This window comes from Anomaloglossus baeobatrachus, chromosome 5, assembly GCF_048569485.1.
Source record: "Anomaloglossus baeobatrachus isolate aAnoBae1 chromosome 5, aAnoBae1.hap1, whole genome shotgun sequence".
In the NCBI taxonomy this organism is placed as follows: Eukaryota; Metazoa; Chordata; class Amphibia; order Anura; family Aromobatidae; genus Anomaloglossus; species Anomaloglossus baeobatrachus.
Window position 1 is genome coordinate 300,369,849 of NC_134357.1, and position 19,271 is coordinate 300,389,119.

At 46.5% G+C, this 19,271-nt stretch overlaps 1 protein-coding gene across 2 annotated transcripts in view; it reads left to right on the top strand.

The window, feature by feature from the left end:
* Window positions 1-19,271, top strand: part of LLGL2 (LLGL scribble cell polarity complex component 2) — a 153,131-nt gene that overhangs the window by 97,333 nt on the left and 36,527 nt on the right. For both annotated transcript variants that reach the window (XM_075349651.1, XM_075349652.1), the window contains exons 4-13: window positions 2,584-2,665; window positions 3,037-3,152; window positions 6,757-6,915; window positions 6,997-7,159; window positions 7,271-7,403; window positions 7,489-7,543; window positions 7,639-7,793; window positions 8,971-9,188; window positions 11,123-11,190; window positions 18,906-19,059. In XM_075349651.1, coding sequence (XP_075205766.1) covers window positions 2,584-2,665; window positions 3,037-3,152; window positions 6,757-6,915; window positions 6,997-7,159; window positions 7,271-7,403; window positions 7,489-7,543; window positions 7,639-7,793; window positions 8,971-9,188; window positions 11,123-11,190; window positions 18,906-19,059 — 1,303 coding nt within the window. The remainder of the gene's footprint in view (window positions 1-2,583; window positions 2,666-3,036; window positions 3,153-6,756; window positions 6,916-6,996; window positions 7,160-7,270; window positions 7,404-7,488; window positions 7,544-7,638; window positions 7,794-8,970; window positions 9,189-11,122; window positions 11,191-18,905; window positions 19,060-19,271) is intronic.

The window sequence follows — 19,271 nt, forward strand, 5'->3', positions numbered from 1 at the left end:
TGACACAAGTTTTTGTTATTTTAGCTGTTTACAAAAACATGTTCAGAAATACAATTATATATACAATATGGGCTGAAAGTGCACACTCCCAGCTGCAATATGAGAGTTTTCACATCCAAATCGGAGAAAGGGTTTAGGAATCATAGCTCTGTAATGCATAGCCTCCTCTTTTTCAAGGGACCAAAAGTAATTGGACAAGGGACTCTAAGGGCTGCAATTAACTCTGAAGGCGTCTCCCTCGTTAACCTGTAATCAATGAAGTAGTTAAAAGGTCTGGGGTTGATTACAGGTGTGTGGTTTTGCATTTGGAAGCTGTTGCTGTGACCAGACAACATGCGGTCTAAGGAACTCTTAATTGAGGTGAAGCAGAACATCCTGAGGCTGAAAAAAAAGAAAAAATCCATCAGAGAGATAGCAGACATGCTTGGAGTAGCAAAATCAACAGTCGGGTACATTCTGAGAAAAAAGGAATTGACTAGTGAGCTTGGGAACTCAAAAAGGCCTGGGCGTCCACGAATGACAACAGTGGTGGATGATCGCCGCATACTTTCTTTGGTGAAGAAGAACCCGTTCACAACATCAACTGAAGTCCAGAACACTCTCAGTGAAGTAGGTGTATCTGTCTCTAAGTCAACTGTAAAGAGAAGACTCCATGAAAGTAAATACAAAGGGTTCACATCTAGATGCAAACCATTCATCAATTCCAAAAATAGACAGGCCAGAGTTAAATTTGCTCAAAACACCTCATGAAGCCAGCTCTGTTCTGGAAAAGTATTCTATGGACAGATGAGACCAAGATCAACCTGTACCAGAATGATGGGAAGAAAAAAGTTTGGAGAAGAAAGGGAACGGCACATGATCCAAGGCACACCACATCCTCTGTAAAACATGGTGGAGGCAACGTGATGGCATGGGCATGCATGGCTTTCAATGCCACTGGGTCACTTGTGTTTATTGATGACATAACAGCAGACAAGAGTAGCCGGATGAATTCTGAAGTGTACCGGGATATACTTTCAGCCCAGATTCAGCCAAATGCCGCAAAGTTGATCGGACGGCGCTTCATAGTACAGATGGACAATGACCTCAAGCATACAGCCAAAGCTACCCAGGAGTTCATGAGTGCAAAAAAGTGGAACATTCTGCAATGGCCAAGTCAATCACCAGATCTTAACCCAATTGAGCATGCATTTCACGTGCTCAAATCCAGACTTAAGACGGAAAGACCCACAAACAAGCAAGACCTGAAGGCTGCGGCTGTAAAGGCCTGGCAAAGCATTAAGAAGGAGGAAACCCAGCGTTTGGTGATGTCCATGGGTTCCAGACTTAAGGCAGTGATTGCCTCCAAAGGATTCGCAACAAAATATTGAAAATAAAAATATTTTGTTTGGGTTTGGTTTATTTGTCCAATTACTTTTGACCTCCTAAAATGTGGAGTGTTTGTAAAGAAATGTGTACAATTCCTACAATTTCTATCAGATATTTTTGTTCAAACCTTCAAATTAAACGTTACAATCTGCACTTGAATTCTGTTGTAGAGGTTTCATTTCAAATCCAATGTGGTGGCATGCAGAGCCCAACTCGCGAAAATTGTGTCACTGTCCAAATATTTCTGGACCTAACTGTATGTGTATCTCTAGAAGGGGGATCCCCGTTTCAGCTGGCCCCTGACCATAGTGACAAGAGTGGTGGTCATATGTGCTGCTGGTTCTCTATTTTCACTGCAGTTCTGAATACAGCCGGCACACTGACCCATTGTTGAGATAGGTGGATTATTTAGTCATTATGTGATATTCTGCAGATAGGTCTGTTTTGGGAAAACCCATTAAAGGAAACCTGTCACCAGATTTGACAACTATAACCTGCGACTACCACCAGTGAGCTCTTATATACAGCATTCCAGAATACTGTATATGAGTCCAGGCCGCTGTGTAGAACGTAAAAAACTTTTATACTACTCACCTAAGGGGTGGTCTGGTCTGATGGGTGTCGCGGCTCTCGGTCCAGCGCCTCCTGTCTGCGGTGATCGCCGTCCTCCTTCTTCCGAGGCCTGTGTGCATGAGGCGTCTTATGTCATCCACTCTGGCCGACATTGCAGTCCTGCGCAAGCGCTCTTTAATCTGCCCTGTAGTGCATATGCGTGGGCGATCTTTAACCTTTCCTCGCGCCTGCGCATTACAGTACTTTGATCTGCCATCATTAGGGCAGATAAAAGTGTGCCAGCGCAGGACCACAATGTCGGGCTGTGTGAATGACGTAGACACGTCATCCATACTGAGCTGGGTAGAAGTTGGATGGATATCGCAGCAGAGAGGAGGCGCCGGACCGGAGAGTAGCAACATTCATCCGACCGGACCTCCCCCTAGGTAAGTATGTGTTTTTTCTATTATACAGCTCAGTATGGGCTCTTATATACAACATTCCAGAATGCTGTATATAAGAGCTCAGTGGTGGTGGCCGCATCTTATAGTCGCCAAATTTGGCGACTGATTCCCTTTTAAATAAGTACGGTATGTACAGTATATATTGCTTACAATGTCTCTCATTTCATCCTGGTATTTTCTTAGCCCATGTTTTCACCAGATATGGCTCCCCTGGAGTGGAGTTCATGAATTTACATGAACAGAATAATGCCGTGATAAAGATCAGCTTTGTTCCAAACCAGGTGAGATATTTGTTTGGTTTGGCCAAGCCTCATGTCAGGGTCTCCACCAGTATTGCCACCCATGCAGGGAGCTGTATAAAGCTTCTGTAATATTTTTCTCACGCCAAGCTTTCTGCCAGTAGGGTGGGCAGTGTTGAACCATGTATAAGGCAACTTCAGCACAGCCCAAGACCAGCCCCCTTTCCCAAATATTGTTCTGGCAGTTTTAGTTTTAGACCGGGCAAATTAAAATAAAAGCTCCAGGAAAATAAAGAAGGCTTCAAAAACCATCTCCATTTGTTATTGTGACCTCCGCTTACTTTCCGGTGTTTTATATCCTACCACATTTGGTTTACTTAAGGTTTATGGGGTTGTATGACTTTTATTCCTAGTGCCAACTCATCACGCTGCTGGATGACAACAGCCTCCACTTATGGTCCCTGAGGCAGCAAGATGGCGTGTCTGAGCTGCAGGAGGAGAAGAAGTTCACCCTCCGAGGACCGCCTGGGTGAGTACAGACCAGATCCCTCACCTTCATTGCTCTTGACTTTTTCATGAACTTTTTTTTTTTTTTTAATAGAGATTTGTCTTGTCAATAAAAAAAGCTTGCCATTTCTGTTGCTTTCAGATTGTAATTACCTGCCTGCTCTCTCGAATAGTTTTCTTACTATGAGACTCCATGTTCTGTAACGGGATCTCGGAGTTCACACATAAAGGAGAGATCTTCTGAATAGCTTTAGTCTTGGTTGCTTCCCCCTCTAAAAGAAAAGAACTGACATAGTAGCTCTAAATCTGAACAAAGACTGTAGCCGGGCCCCAGACTACAACTAAACTGGTCACGAATGCGTCGGGGATGGTCATGTGAATTTCTATTTATTACGTTAACCTCCGAGTGCCTGAATTGAGGTAGCTGTTGTTATCCTGCCTCTTGGTCGTAAATTCATAGGAGTTGCTGCATTGACCAGTTCCCGAAGGCAACCCCTGCTCCATCTGCTGGCTCCTGCTTGCCTCTGCCTGCTCTGGGCTGGGCTATTCAACCTGTTGTGTAAACACTGGCACAGTTGCTTTGCATATGAATTAATCTGTGTCTGTGCCAGCTTATGTGCTTAGCAAATTGGCATCTTTATAATGCCAAGGTAAACAGTCTGCAGAAGTTTTAGGCCTGTTTCACACATCCGGCATTTCGCCAGATTGCTGGATCCGTCACACTTCTGTACAGTGTAAATACTGTACAATGGCATCGCGGCAAGCTCCGGTCACATGACAGCATGTGATCGGAGGTTGCCGCGATGCAATTGTACTGTATTACACTGTACTGGAGTGTGACGGATCCGGCGAAATGCCGGATGTGTGAAACGGGGCTTAAATTGTTCTTGCAAGATACCACAATAGAATAAAAAATCTATAGCGGAATGAAAATAGCACCTTCCGACAGATGAAAATGCAGATATTTGTTATTTTTATACCCAACACACTGCATCGTCGGCCTCGATCAGTGTTCGCACCAATCATGGTGGCTAAAGCTCCCCAGATTCTGCGGTCAATAGCAGCAGCATCTAGATGGTTGACAGAGGGAGAGGGCTCACTCTTTAACCCCATTGGCACCCAGCAATTATGTGGTTCTCACTGTTGCCATTGCAACCCAAGGCCATTAGTTCACATGTATGGTGGCCTGTTTGGAATTAAAAGAATTTTTGCCACAAAAAATGTTTTTAAAATTCTTTCAGTCCAGTTTGCATAAATTTCTATGAAGCGTCTGAGAACAGTTTTAAATACTTTGAGGGGTGTTGTTTTTAAAGTGGCTTTCTAATGTGCCCTCAAATTAATTCAAAACTTAATTGGTCCCCCCAAAAAATAAGATTTGTATATTTGAAAAAAACAAAAAAGCACTTTTTAACCCTTTTAGCATCCTAGCAAAATACAAAGTTTGAAAAATGATGACGTAAAGTAGACATTTAAGTATCTATTACCTTTTTTTTTGTCTGGTATGATTACTGTATCTGGTAGAAGCATGCAAAGTTTACGTTTTATTGTAAATAAACACAAAAGCTATCTATGTAAATTTCCCACTGAAGCTGGATGGATTGCAAGCGCTGTAGCAGACAGCTTGTAAGCGCTGTGCTCCTTGCCCAGGAGACTGTCCACCACTGATAGACTTGACAGGCAACAAGCAGTAAACTATACAATTGAAAATATCTCCATTCTTAAGAATGGAGGAGAGTTTTAGTAAGAAGTAAATTTCAAAGTTGCTTATTTTAACAAGCACTTTGCATTTTTTATTGAAGAAGGTGAGCCAACCCCTTTAAGGAGTTTAAAAGATGAAGCTTCAATGAGAGCTTAAACTAGTCATATTTGCTAATGATTAGCAGGCCACATAATAGGGCAGTTAGCCATCAGCACGTAGAGGAAGATGGGGATGGCATCATGAATGGTGGAGATTCCATTCTTCCCAAAAAGGTGTGTCCCTACAAAGTAAGACACTGTCAGCACTGATGATGTCAGAATGACAAGGGGAATTGTAGCATCGGGTTGTTAAAGTATTCAAACGTTTCTAAGAGGAGTAAAGAAACCTAGTACAATGACTAGTATTCCGCCTGACCTCTGCCTCATACCTTCCCTGGTGCTCCTGCCTGGAAATTGTTTGCCAGTTATGGGCAAGTTTAGACTGGCATTAAAAACCAGCTTGTCTTGTTCTACAATCTATCCCGTAAGTGACAGGATAAGTAAAGGAGTAAGCCTAGCAGTTTGGATGTCTGTTCGGTAGGTAAAATGGAGAGAAAGAAAAGGGACATTCCTTACTGATATGGCGAATAACCAGGAGCACCAAGACTTTTAACCAAACACTCTTAATTTATTTTTTAACCTTTAATTTTTGACATTTTTCAAGAACATTAGAAATTATTATACAAAATTTAGGTTAATGTCCAGTGTTCTGAACTGTCAATAATATGTACAATTTAAAGATTAGTGAGAAAAGAAAAAAATGAAAAGGAGGAGAAAAGGGGATACATACCACAAGACAAGGGGTAGGGAATGAGGGGAGGATTAGGACAAAAATGATCAAAGAAAGAAGCATTATAGTAATGACTCCAGGACGTTGGTTGTGGCATCGTAGACATCCCAAGGGTCCCAGATCTGAGCAAATTTGTCCAAGATGTTGGTATTGTTGAGGGAGGCCATGAGGCGCCCAGGTGAGCAGATTTCCTTCAGTTGTCCAAAGAGATCGTAGACATTCCAAGGGTGTCACATCTGAGAAGATTTGTCCAGGGTTTTGTTTAGGGAGGCCATGAGGCACCTAGGTGAGCAGATTACGATCTCTTTGGACAACTGAAGGAAATCTGCTCACCTAGGTGCCTCATGGCCTCCCTCAACAAAACCCTGGACAAATCTGCTCAGATGCGAGACCCTTGGGATGTCTACGATCTCTTTGCACAACTGAAGGAAGACATCCCAAGGGTCTCACATCTGAGCAGATTTGTCCAGGGATTTGTTGAGGGAGGCTATGAGGCACCCAGGTGAACGGACTTCTTCAGTTGTCCATAGAGATCGTAGACATCTCAAGAGTCCCAGATCTGAGCAAATTTGTCCAGGGTGTTGTTGAGGGTATTGTTGAGGAAGGCCATGAGGCACCCAAGTGAGCAGATTTCCTTCAGTCGTCCATTAGATCTAGACACAATGGGGGTGGGTTGTTTGTTTCCTGGCCTTTTCTATAACAGATTTTGCATATATAGGAACTGCCAGCTAACTTTTTTTTTTTTTTAAAAAAATGTTTTATCAACTCCCTTGGGGGAACATTCAGTAACTAATTTAGAGGGTCCATGGGCAAATTGAGAAGAGGGCCTCCACCAACACACTTATTTTTATGTGCCAAACAAATAGTTACTTAGACGTGCCGGAGAATCTGACTGTCCTCCTAAAAAGAATCTTGGATGGATTTTATCCAGTTGTAGCCGATGTGCCTTCACAAACCATATCTATATTTTTATATGTAGTGAGAAAATCCTGCAATATTGAATAATAATGACATTGTTACGTGTCCTTTACTTTGTCTTGTGCTCACAATGGTTTTGGTATTTATCTGAATTTGCTGTAAGTACTGTCGTTCCTTACAGGGCATCTCCTAGTGTAACCCAAATTAAGGTGCTCCTTGCACACTCGTCTGGAGAACGGCTGTATGTGGGCACAGAAGGGGGCAGCGTTTTCACCCTGACTCTCCCATCCTTGCAAGTACTGGAAGAGAAAACCGTTGGGCATGATACAGCCTTAAATGAGTAAGCCACATGGTAGTTTTGAATTGTTTTTTTTAGACCTTTTGAGGATTTTTCTCATCTGATTTTTCAATTTATCCATAGTCTTCCAAGCGACTATGCTAACAGACGCCCCTTTGAGTCAGTGGAAGCCTTGCAGGAGCATCCTCAGAACCCAGACCAAATCCTGATTGGCTATAGTCGTGGACTTATGATGATTTGGGACGTAAGAACTGGACGCAGAGTGCAACAATTCCTTGGCAGCCAGGTATCTGCCACAGGGTCAATATGCCTAATGTGTACATTATATGTCCCTGGTGTTTCATAGAAGCTTAGCCTGTTTCTTTGCCACTCTATAAATTATTTACTTCTCTCTTAGCAACTGGAAAATATTTTCTGGTGCCGAGATGCACAGCAAATTATCAGCTGTCACAATGATGGTAGCTACAATCAGTGGGAAGCAACCGGTGAACTTATACAAGAGTCTCCCATGGAGAATAAAGTGCCATATGGTAAGTCAGTCTTTAAAACAAGAGCTAAGATTACAGTGGGCAGCAGGGATGGCTAATGGCACCAATTCCTGTTTTCCTTTTATAGGTCCTTTTCGCTGTAAAGCAATCAGTAAAATAACGTGGCTGACATCACGCAGAGGGTAAGATATGTGCAATTGTAGAACCTCAATTCTTCACACTATTGCTCGGTTCTGGCTTTCAAGACTTGATGTTAATGGCTTCCTGCTTATTTCAGGTCATCATATATTGTGTTCCAAGGTGGCATGCCTATGGCAAGCTATGGAGACAGGCACAGCATCTCTGTAGTCCATGATCGCCAACAAATAGCATTTGACTTCACTTCTAGGATAATTGATCATTTGGTAATTTGCAACTCTGATCCCTCATCTGGTGAGTAAATGTTGGTATTTGGGGTTTTAGTAGAAAAATGGGGAACAGAAATGAGTGTAGGCATGGAGATAAAATAAAAACCCTTATTGAGTTGGAGTTTGTATAACCTTGTTGTTTTAAATGGGTTCTCCACTTTTAGAAAAGCACACTTCACCGCTGCAGCCAATCACTGATCTCAGTGGCTCTGCTGATCTTGTTGGCATAAAGTGTTGAGCTCAGTAATTGGCTACAGCGGTGATGCACTCTGACTGCAGCAGTGACAACACAACTAATCACTGAGCTCAGTGGCTCTGCTGCTCTTGTTGGCTTAAAGTGTTGAGCTCCGTAATTGGCTGCAGCGTGACAACACCACTAGAGTGCATCACTATTGTAGCCAATCACTGAGCTCAGTGGCTCTGCTGCTATTGATGGCATAAGATGCTGAGCTCCGTTATTGGCTGCAATGGTGATGCACTCTTTAGTTGTGATGTCACCGCTGCAGCAAAAATGCAAAAGCTGGTGTAGGACCAAGAGAGGGTGAGTATTATATTAGTTTTTTTTTTTGTTTTTTATATATTTTTATATATTTATATATATATAATATATATATATATATCTTTAGTTAATGTATAAGATTAGAAAGCCATCTATACTCCCTTTCAGAAACTGTGCTGCTTGTCTGTAGAGTGACTGATATGTAAAAGGAACCTGTCATCAGATCCATGCTACCTGAACCATGGACATTAATCAGGTGCTAGCTGTGCGATTACAGCCAGGTATGTTTTACTCTAAAGCCCTACTGGCCAGGGACTGTGTCTAATTAGTCCGAAGCAGATCTCTAACTGGCCTCTCCGTATCCCTATCCATTTGACTAGTCTCTCCCTGTATTCACACATAGGTAGAGACCTGTCAGTTAAGGGAAAAGCCGCAGGTGGGAACCAGCCTTGGTCTAGTCATCTGAGCCACGTAGTCCTTGACTGGCTTTTAAAAGTATGTGTACGTACCTGCCTGTAATCGCACAGCCATTATGTGTTTTAAGCCCATGGTTCGGGCAGCATGGATCTGATGACAGGTTCTCTTTAAATTAGTGTGAGCCCATAGACAAGAGTTGTACTTTTTTATGAATGACAGCAGTCCTATTTTTCCAATCTTGTTTATTATGTTGGGTTTACAAATCCGATCATAACTTTGTGTTTAGACTATGATGACCCACGTGCGCTTCTGGTGCTTGCGGAAGAAGAGCTTGTGGCCATTGATCTTCAGACACCTGGCTGGCCAGTAATTCAGTGTCCTTACCTGGTTTCCTTACACTGCTCGGCAATCACTTGTTCTTACCATATCTCATCTATTCCGCTGAAGCTGTGGGAAAGAATAATCAGTGCAGGCAGAAAGCAGAACACGCAGTACTCCAGCATGGTAAGGAAAGCTCTGCATGCATTTGGCCATAATGCTCATAGTAAATTTATTTTAGCCACAGCTTTTAGTTAGACTCAATGGTCCTGCTAAGAAATGCTACTGAATATAAATGTGGAAGCGTGAACGATATAGAATTATTATCAAAGCAACTATACCACAATTCTGGCGTAAATCACTTTAAGGCCCTGTGCGCACGCTGCTTTTTTTTTTTTTTTTTTTGCTGCGTTTCTGGTGCAGAATTGGTGCAGTTTGTGTTATAAACCTCATGTTGTCCTTCACCATCATACTCTCAGAAATCCGAAATGCTGTGCGCACGTTGCTTCTTTTTTCCTTACAGGTTTTGCTGCAGTTTTTCTTCAGCAAAAAGAAGCAGCATGTCACTTCTTTCCTTTCCCTTCTCTTTCCCTTCTCTTTCCCTTCTCTTTCCCTTCTCTTTCCCTTCTCTTTCCCTTCTCTTTCCCTTCTCTTTCCCTTCTCTTTCCCTTCTCTTTCCCTTCTCTTTCCCTTCTCTTTCCCTTCTCTTTCCCTTCTCTTTCCCTTCTCTTTCCCTTCTCTTTCCCTTCTCTTTCCCTTCTCTTTCCCTTCTCTTTCCCTTCTCTTTCCCTTCTCTTTCCCTTCTCTTTCCCTTCTCTTTCCCTTCTCTTTCCCTTCTCTTTCCCTTCTCTTTCCCTTCTCTTTCCCTTCTCTTTCCCTTCTCTTTCCCTTCTCTTTCCCTTCTCTTTCCCTTCTCTTTCCCTTCTCTTTCCCTTCTCTTTCCCTTCTCTTTCCCTTCTCTTTCCCTTCTCTTTCCCTTCTCTTTCCCTTCTCTTTCCCTTCTCTTTCCCTTCTCTTTCCCTTCTCTTTCCCTTCTCTTTCCCTTCTCTTTCCCTTCTCTTTCCCTTCTCTTTCCCTTCTCTTTCCCTTCTCTTTCCCTTCTCTTTCCCTTCTCTTTCCCTTCTCTTTCCCTTCTCTTTCCCTTCTCTTTCCCTTCTCTTTCCCTTCTCTTTCCCTTCTCTTTCCCTTCTCTTTCCCTTCTCTTTCCCTTCTCTTTCCCTTCTCTTTCCCTTCTCTTTCCCTTCTCTTTCCCTTCTCTTTCCCTTCTCTTTCCCTTCTCTTTCCCTTCTCTTTCCCTTCTCTTTCCCTTCTCTTTCCCTTCTCTTTCCCTTCTCTTTCCCTTCTCTTTCCCTTCTCTTTCCCTTCTCTTTCCCTTCTCTTTCCCTTCTCTTTCCCTTCTCTTTCCCTTCTCTTTCCCTTCTCTTTCCCTTCTCTTTCCCTTCTCTTTCCCTTCTCTTTCCCTTCTCTTTCCCTTCTCTTTCCCTTCTCTTTCCCTTCTCTTTCCCTTCTCTTTCCCTTCTCTTTCCCTTCTCTTTCCCTTCTCTTTCCCTTCTCTTTCCCTTCTCTTTCCCTTCTCTTTCCCTTCTCTTTCCCTTCTCTTTCCCTTCTCTTTCCCTTCTCTTTCCCTTCTCTTTCCCTGTCAAAACGCCATAAAAAGGCATGCAGTTGTGTTTTTTTTTTTTTTTTTTTCAGCCAGAGGTGCGTTTTTCTGCTGGAGAAACAAATCTGCAGTCTGCGCACATAGCCTAAAAGTCGCAACATTTTTAAGAAACACGGAGTTGAGCCAAAAGTTTCACACCTGTTTCACCCAGATTTGCCACAATGGGTGGAGCTGGAGTGGGAGAGAGGCATGACACAACTCCTCTAATTCATGTTCTGTGGCATACCTTCTTCTAGTGATTGGGAGTTTTGTACTTTAGTGATAATTTCCTGCTGATAAACCACTGATTTATTGAAACGACAACACAGCTACGTAAGTGACACATCACATCCCTGTAATCAAGATCTCTGCTCATACATCATGGTGCTCTCAGATTACATGGCAAAACCTGCTGACAGATTCCCTTTAATGGACTACATTTATTAGTTACTTCTTTCTCGCCGTTCTCCATTCATTACAGGCATGGCCCGTTGATGGAGGTGTGAACTTGGCAGAAGCTCCCAGACAAAGGGATTTGCTGTTAACAGGGTGAGTATTGTTTTACCTTTCATCTTCCATTATTTATATAGCTCAAAAATATTCTTCTTTACTGTTTTTTTTTCTTCTTTTTTTCAAAAATATGTCAATGCTCACATGTGCCAGTTTATTACAGCATACAATCTAATTTTCCTGATTTACAAAGGAGTCAAACACACACTAGTGTAAAAGCTGACTCCTCTGTACATTGGTTTATGGGAAACCATGTCCCACCACTGGGTCTCCCCATTCTGATAAGAACTAAGTCGGTGTTTCATTGATGTGTGAAATCTGCCTAGACTGGACTACCTTAACCACTTAAATGGGTACTCTGGGGAGACATAAAATATCTTCTACTGTCCCTGCCCTCAAAGCTATAATTATGAGATGTACAGTGCAGTTCTATGATCTTTACAATACCTGTAACAGAATGGAGCAGGCCCCCTGATGTGTGATGTAACATCCCACAGGGGAGGGGGAAGCAGTGAGAGCAGCTCCTGTCACACTGAATTACAGGTTTTCCCCTTCGCCCATGACAGCACCACCTGAGAGAGAGGTTGTGCTGTCATGGGCCACTGAAAATCCCATTACCGGTAAGTAATTAAGATTATTGTGAGGATAATAGAACTGCACTGTACATCTCATCTTTTCTTTGTCGCTCTATTGGGAGACCCAGACAATTGGGTGTATAGGCTATGCCTCCGGAGGCCGCACAAAGTATTACACTCAAAAGTGTTAAGCCCCTCCCCTTCTGCCTATACACCCCCCGTGCTCCCACGGGCTCCTCAGTTTTTTGCCTTGTGCGAAGGAGGTCAGACACGCACGCACAGCTCCACAGATTGGTCAGCAGCAGCTGCTGACCATGTCGGATGGAAGAAAAGTGGGCCCATATAGGGCCCCCAGCATGCTCCCTTCTCACCCCACTCTTGTCGGCGGTGTTGTAAGGTTGAGGTATCCATTGCGGGTACGGAGGCTGGAGCCCACATTCTGTTTTCCTTCCCCATCCCCCTCAGGGCTCTGGTGGAAGTGGGATCCTATCGGTCTCCAGGCACAGGAGACCATGCTTCATCCACAACTCCTGTGGAGCCTGCTGGATAGGAGCCGGGTATCGTTCAGGGACATGGCCCTGCTACTTGGAGGTACTCTGTGTCCCCGTGTGGACCGTGCACAGCAACACTCCAGCTTTGCTGGGTGTGCTAGTGCACCGGGGACCGCGGCGCTGACCGGGTTAATATGTGCCATTACACACTCAGCGTTGCTGAGTGTGTTTATGTATAGGGACTGCCGCACTGACCGCCGCTGCCAACTGCGGCGCGGCTGGGACTTGTAGTGCGCCGGGGACTTCCACGCCGGCCGCGCTTTTACGGCGGCCGCGTTTATTACTAGAGTCCCCGGCTTTTTGCGGCCTAGTTTCCTTTCCTCCCGCCCACAGCCCTGACAGGCAGGGGAAGGGCGGGACGCTGCACAGAACGAGCAGCACTGAGGGCTGGAGCATGCTTTGCATACTCCACTCCCCTCACTGTGCACAGTGCAGGCACCAGTTCCCGCTCTTTCTGGGTCACGCCCACGGCTCTCTCCTCTCCTCAGGACGCATTCCTGTCAGCTCCTCGGACGCTGCAGAGGGGGACAAAATCTGGGAGACCCAGGCAGGGACTCTGGTGGCCTCACAACCGCTTTAAGCGGGTGGTAAGCAGCACCTGTGGTGCTAGCCTCATTGTGCAGTAGTGTAACATTATATGTTTATTTTACACCGTATAGTGCACAGTTGATTTCTGGCTATATACCCTATTGTGTTGCTCAGGGAAGATAATAGCATGGCGCCCACGAAAGGCAGGGGTGCCAAAACACAGGCTTATTATGTTGCCTGCGCCGCATGTACGACCCCGCTACCGGCAGGTTCCACTGACCCTCATTGTAGGCACTGTTCGGCCCCTGTGGCACTTACTCAGCCAGAGCCTCTGCTAGGGGGGGCCCAGGGGGAGCCACCTGCTAACACTGTTCAGGTGACAGGGACGGAGTTTGCAAAACTCTCTGAGACTATGGCTAAGATACTGGAAGCCTTGCAGTCCAGACCGGTATCTCAGCACAGGGACTCTGTTGATTCTTTGTTCCCTGGCCCACCTCAGCTGGACCAACAATGTCCTCCCGGGGTATCTCATGGATCCCAAGCTGAGGGTTCTGACACAGACCCCAGCCCCAGACCGACTAAGCGAGCTCGCTTAGATTTTCCCTCGACATCATCATATTGTTCAGGGTCTCAGCGAGGGGAATCGCTGGTTGATGACGCGGAAGTAGCTGATCAGGATTCTGATCCTGAGGCCGCTCTCAATCTTGATACTCCGGACGGGGACGCCATAGTGAACGACCTTATTGCGTCCATCAATCGTATGTTGGATATTTCTCCCTCAGCTCCTCCGGCGGAGGAGTCGGCTTCCCAGCAGGAGAAATTCCGTTTCAGGTTTCCCAAGCGTACACCGAGTATGTTTCTGGACCACTCTGATTTCAGAGAGGCAGTCCAGAATCACCATGCTTGTCCAGATAAGCATTTTTCTAAGCGCCTTAAGGATGCACGTTATCCCTTTCCCCCTGACGTGGTCAAGGGTTGGACTCAGTGTCCCAAAGTGGATCCTCCAATCTCCAGACTGGCAGCTAGATCCATACTTGCAGTGGAAGATGGGGCTTCACTCAAAGATGCCACTGACAGGCAGATGGAGCTCTGGTTGAAATCCATCTATGAAGCTATCGGCGCTTCTTTTGCCCCAGCATTCGCAGCCGTATGGGCGCTACAAGCTATCTCAGCAGGTCAAGCGCAAATTGACGCAGCCACACGCACGTCCGCGCCACAGGTGGCGTCCATAACCACTCAGACGTCGGCATTTGCGTCTTACGCTATTAATGCTATCCTGGACCTTGCGAGCCGTACGGCGGTTGCAGCCGCCAATTCGGTGGTACTCCGCAGGGCCTTGTGGCTACGGGAATGGAAGGCAGATTCTGTTTCCAAAAAGCGCTTAACCAGTTTGCCAATTTCTGGCGAATGATTGTTTAGCGAGCGTTTGGATGAAATCATCAAACAATCCAAGGGAAAGGATACATCCTTACCCCAGCCCAAACCGAACATACCCCAACAGAGGAAGGGGCAGTCGAGGTTTCGGTCCTTTCGGGGCGCGGGCAGGTCCCAATTCTCCTCGTCCAAAAGGCCTCAGAAAGATCAAAGGAACTCTGATGCATGGCGGTCTAAGTCACGTCCTAAACAGACCACCGGAGGTGCCGCTACCAAAGCGGCTTCCTCATGACTTTCGGCATCCTCACTCCGCATCCTCGGTCGGTGGAAGGCTCTCCCGCTTTTGCGACACCTGGCTGCCACGGGTAAAAGACCGTTGGGTGAGAGACATTCTGTCTCACGGTTACAAGATAGAGTTCACCTCTCGTCCCCCGACTCGATTCTTCAGGTCATCCCCGCCTCCCGAACGAGCCGAGGCTCTTCTGCAGGCGCTGGGCATTCTGAAGGCAGAAGGAGTGGTGGTCCCTGTTCCTCTTCAGCAACAGGGCCACGGTTTTTACTCCAACTTGTTTGTGGTCCCAAAGAAGGATGGGTCTTTCCGACCTGTCCTGGACCTGAAACTTCTCAACAAACACGTAAAGACCAGGCGGTTCCGGATGGAATCCCTCCGCTCCGTCATCGCCTCAATGTCCCAGGGAGATTTCCTTGCATCGATCGATATCAAAGATGCTTATCTCCACGTACCGATTGCTCCAGAGCACCAGTGCTTCTTGCGCTTCGCCATAGGGAACGAACACCTGCAGTTCGTGGCACTGCCGTTCGGCCTGGCAACAGCCCCACGGGTTTTCACCAAGGTTATGGCTACTGTAGTAGCGGTCCTCCACTCTCAGGGTCACTCGGTGATCCCGTACTTGGACGATCTGTTGATCAAGGCACCCTCTCTAGAGGCATGCCAACACAGCCTCGACGCTACCCTGGAGACTCTCCAGAGTTTCGGGTGGATCATCAATTTTCCAAAGTCAAATTTGACACCGGCCCAATCGCTGACATACCTTGGCATGGAGTTTCATACCCTCTCAGCGATAGTGAAGCTTCCGCTGATCAAGCAGCGGTCACTACAGACAGGGGTACAATCTCTCCTTCAAGGTCGGTCACACACCTTGAGGCGCCTCATGCACTTCCTGGGGAAGATGGTGGCAGCAATGGAGGCAGTTCCTTTCGCGCAGTTTCACCTGCGTCCTCTTCAATGGGACATCCTACGCAAATGGGACAGGAAGCCGACGTCCCTCGACAGGAACGTCTCCCTCTCGCAGGCGACCAAAGCTTCCCTTCGGTGGTGGCTTCTTCCCACTTCATTATCGAAAGGGAAATCCTTCCTACCCCCATCCTGGGAGGTGGTCACGACGGACGCGAGTCTGTCAGGGTGGGGAGCGGTTTTTCTCCACCACAGGGCTCAGGGTACGTGGACCCAGCAAGAGTCCTCGCTTCAGATCAATGTTCTGGAAATACGGGCAGTGTATCTTGCCCTGAAAGCGTTCCAGCAGTGGCTGGAAGGCAAGCAGATCAGAATTCAGTCAGACAATTCCACAGCGGTGGCATACATCAACCACCAAGGCGGCACACGCAGTCGGCAAGCCTTCCAGGAAGTCCGGCGGATTCTGCTGTGGGTGGAAGCCACGGCCTCCACCATCTCCGCAGTTCACATTCCAGGCGTGGAAAACTGGGAAGCAGATTATCTCAGTCGCCAGGGCATGGACGCAAGGGAATGGTCCCTTCACCCGGACGTGTTTCAGGAGATCTGTTGCCGCTGGGGGGTGCCGGACGTCGACCTCATGGCGTCCCGGCACAACAACAAGGTACTGGCGTTAATGGCACGGTCTCAAGATCCCAGAGCTCTGGCGGCAGACGCCTTAGTTCAGGATTGGTCGCAGTTTCAGCTCCCTTATGTGTTTCCTCCGCTGGCACTGTTGCCCAGAGTGTTACGCAAGATCAGGGCCGACTGCCGCCGCGTCATCCTCGTCGCTCCAGACTGGCCAAGGCGGTCGTGGTACCCGGATCTGTGGCATCTCACGGTCGGCCAACCGTGGGCACTACCAGACCGACCAGACTTGCTATCTCAAGGGCCGTTTTTCCATCTGAATTCTGCGGCCCTCAACCTGACTGTGTGGCCATTGAGTCCTGGATCCTAGCGTCCTCAGGGTTATCTCAAGACGTCATTGCCACTATGAGACAAGCTAGGAAACCAACGTCCGCCAAGATCTACCACAGGACGTGGAAAATTTTCCTGTCATGGTGCTCTGCTCAGGGTATTTCTCCCTGGCCTTTTGCCTTGCCCACTTTTCTGTCCTTCCTTCAATCTGGACTGGAAAAGGGTTTGTCGCTCGGCTCCCTTAAGGGACAAGTCTCAGCGCTCTCTGTGTTTTTCCAGAAGCGCCTAGCCAGACTTCCACAGGTACGCACGTTCCTGCAGGGGGTTTGTCACATCGTCCCTCCTTACAAGCGGCCGTTAGAACCCTGGGATCTGAACAGGGTGCTGATGGTTCTTCAGAAACCACCATTCGAGCCAATGAGGGATATTTCTCTCTCACGCCTTTCGCAGAAAGTGGTTTTTCTAGTAGCAGTCACTTCACTTCGCAGAGTGTCTGAGCTAGCGGCACTGTCATGCAAAGCTCCCTTCCTGGTGTTTCACCAGGACAAGGTGTTTCTGCGTCCGGTTCCAGAATTTCTCCCTAAGGTGGTATCCCCCTTTCATCTCAATCAGGATATCTCCTTACCTTCTTTTTATCCTCATCCAGTTCACCAATGTGAAAAGGATTTGCACTTGTTAGATCTGGTGAGAGCACTCAGACTCTACATTTCTCGTACGGCGCCCCTGCGCCGCTCGGATGCACTCTTTGTCCTTGTCGCTGGCCAGCGTAAAGGGTCACAGGCTTCCAAATCAACCCTGGCTCGGTGGATCAAGGAGCCAATTATCGAAGCTTACCGTTCGGCTGGGCTTCCGGTTCCCTCAGGGCTGAAGGCCCATTCTACCAGAGCCGTGGGCGCATCCTGGGCTTTGAGGCACCAGGCTACGGCTCAGCAGGTGTGTCAGGCGGCTACCTGGTCGAGCCTGCACACTTTCACGAAGCACTATCAGGTGCATACCTATGCTTCGGCGGATGCCAGCCTAGGTAGACGAGTCCTTCAGGCGGCGGTTGCCCACCTGTAGGAAGAGGCCGTGTTACGGCTCTCTTACGAGGTATTATTTTACCCACCCAGGGACTGCTTTTGGACGTCCCAATTGTCTGGGTCTCCCAATAGAGCGACAAAGAAGAAGGGAATTTTGTTTACTTACCGTAAATTCCTTTTCTTCTAGCTCTAATTGGGAGACCCAGCACCCGCCCCTGTTTTTTTGTGTACACATGTTGTTCATGTTGAATGGTTTCAGTTCTCCGATATTCCTTCGGATTGAAGTTACTTTAAACCAGTTTATAATTCTTTTTCCTCCTTCTTGCTTTTGCACCAAAACTGAGGAGCCCGTGGGAGCACGGGGGGTGTATAGGCAGAAGGGGAGGGGCTTAACACTTTTGAGTGTAATACTTTGTGCGGCCTCCGGAGGCATAGCCTATACACCCAATTGTCTGGGTCTCCCAATTAGAGCTAGAAGAAAAGGAATTTACGGTAAGTAAACAAAATTCCCTTCTTTGTTTACGAGGGCAGAGACTGTTGAATAATTTTTGTTTGTTTCCATGGAGAAACCCTTTAATGATAAGACCTATATTTGTCCTTTTGGCCCAAACTGTTTTTTCCTTCTTGTATTACTGTGTTCCAAAACCTCTGCTTGCATTTCCTCAAACCTTTTTGCCACGCGTAAAACTTTGTTGGCAACCCCCCACCCCCACACCCCCCAAAAAAACCCAATTTCAAGTGTCACAAAATGTGGCTCAATTTTGAAGTCTTGCAAAGTTTTTTTTTTTTTCTCCTCTCTAGTGTACAGGTCACTGCCTAGATGACTAGTCTCCCTGTGCTCTGTGGCTGGTTTCCTACGTAAGGAGTTTGTACCGCTAGCAGACTTTGGGGCTTGCATGTGCCTCTCAGAAGCTGGCTGGATCTGACCTTCTACAGTGTCCCTGTACTTCTCCTATGCTGCAGAGACAAATATGACTGCCTGCAGCCCGAGAAAACAATGACTTCTGAATCCTCACAAAACCCACACTGTCAGGATTCCTCGGTGCCAGGAGCGCAAGTGGGTGGTCATGTGATCACAAGTATAACCACGGCCACGCTTGGCCTCACTCATTTCACTGAGGAAGACCACGCATGACTAGTCAGAATGTGGCTGTAAGTATTCATATTGCAAATTTGTGGTCACACGACCATTCGATCTCGCCACTGGCACCAGACATTGCTGCAGACTTTGATACCAAATGTGTGTTTTTCTTTTGTTTGTTTTTTAATTTTAAGGCCGTAGTGAAAGTTTTCTGACCCGTCAAAGAAAGCCGGGTAACTAGTGGAGGATAAGCCCCTTTTATTAATCGTGTTGCTATGGAGAAAAAAAAATGTCCTCTTCCTTGTGGCTTCCCTAGAGGACAACGGTGCCAACCTCTGAGCTATTGTAGTGATTTGGTCTTTGACAATATATTGATCTTTCGTTGTGATTCTCGAGAATGCAACATAAAGTGGCGACTTATAATCATTCTTGCTGAAACAGGTATAATTAATATGAATGTATATTCTCCATTCTCAGCCATGAGGACGGCACTGTGCGATTCTGGGATGCATCTGGCATTTGCCTTCAGCTGATGTATAAAATGAGCACAGTGGGAGTCTTCCAAACTGACATGGACCCACATGAAAACCTGAATTCCCAAGGAGAGGAAGACTGGCCCCCGCTGAGGAAGGTGAGTGCAGTTCGTTGTCTAATTTGACATGGCCAGCTGCGAATAATCTGAAACAAAGAAAACTGAGAAAATATTAAATGGCTTTTTTGGAAAGTTATAATTGACTACAAGAAGTAAATGAGTTCCCTTTCACGTTTTCCCCATATGCTCAATTCATTAACAAAAAAATCCCTGTGCATCACTCACCCTGCCTTGGTCCAGCACCATCTATA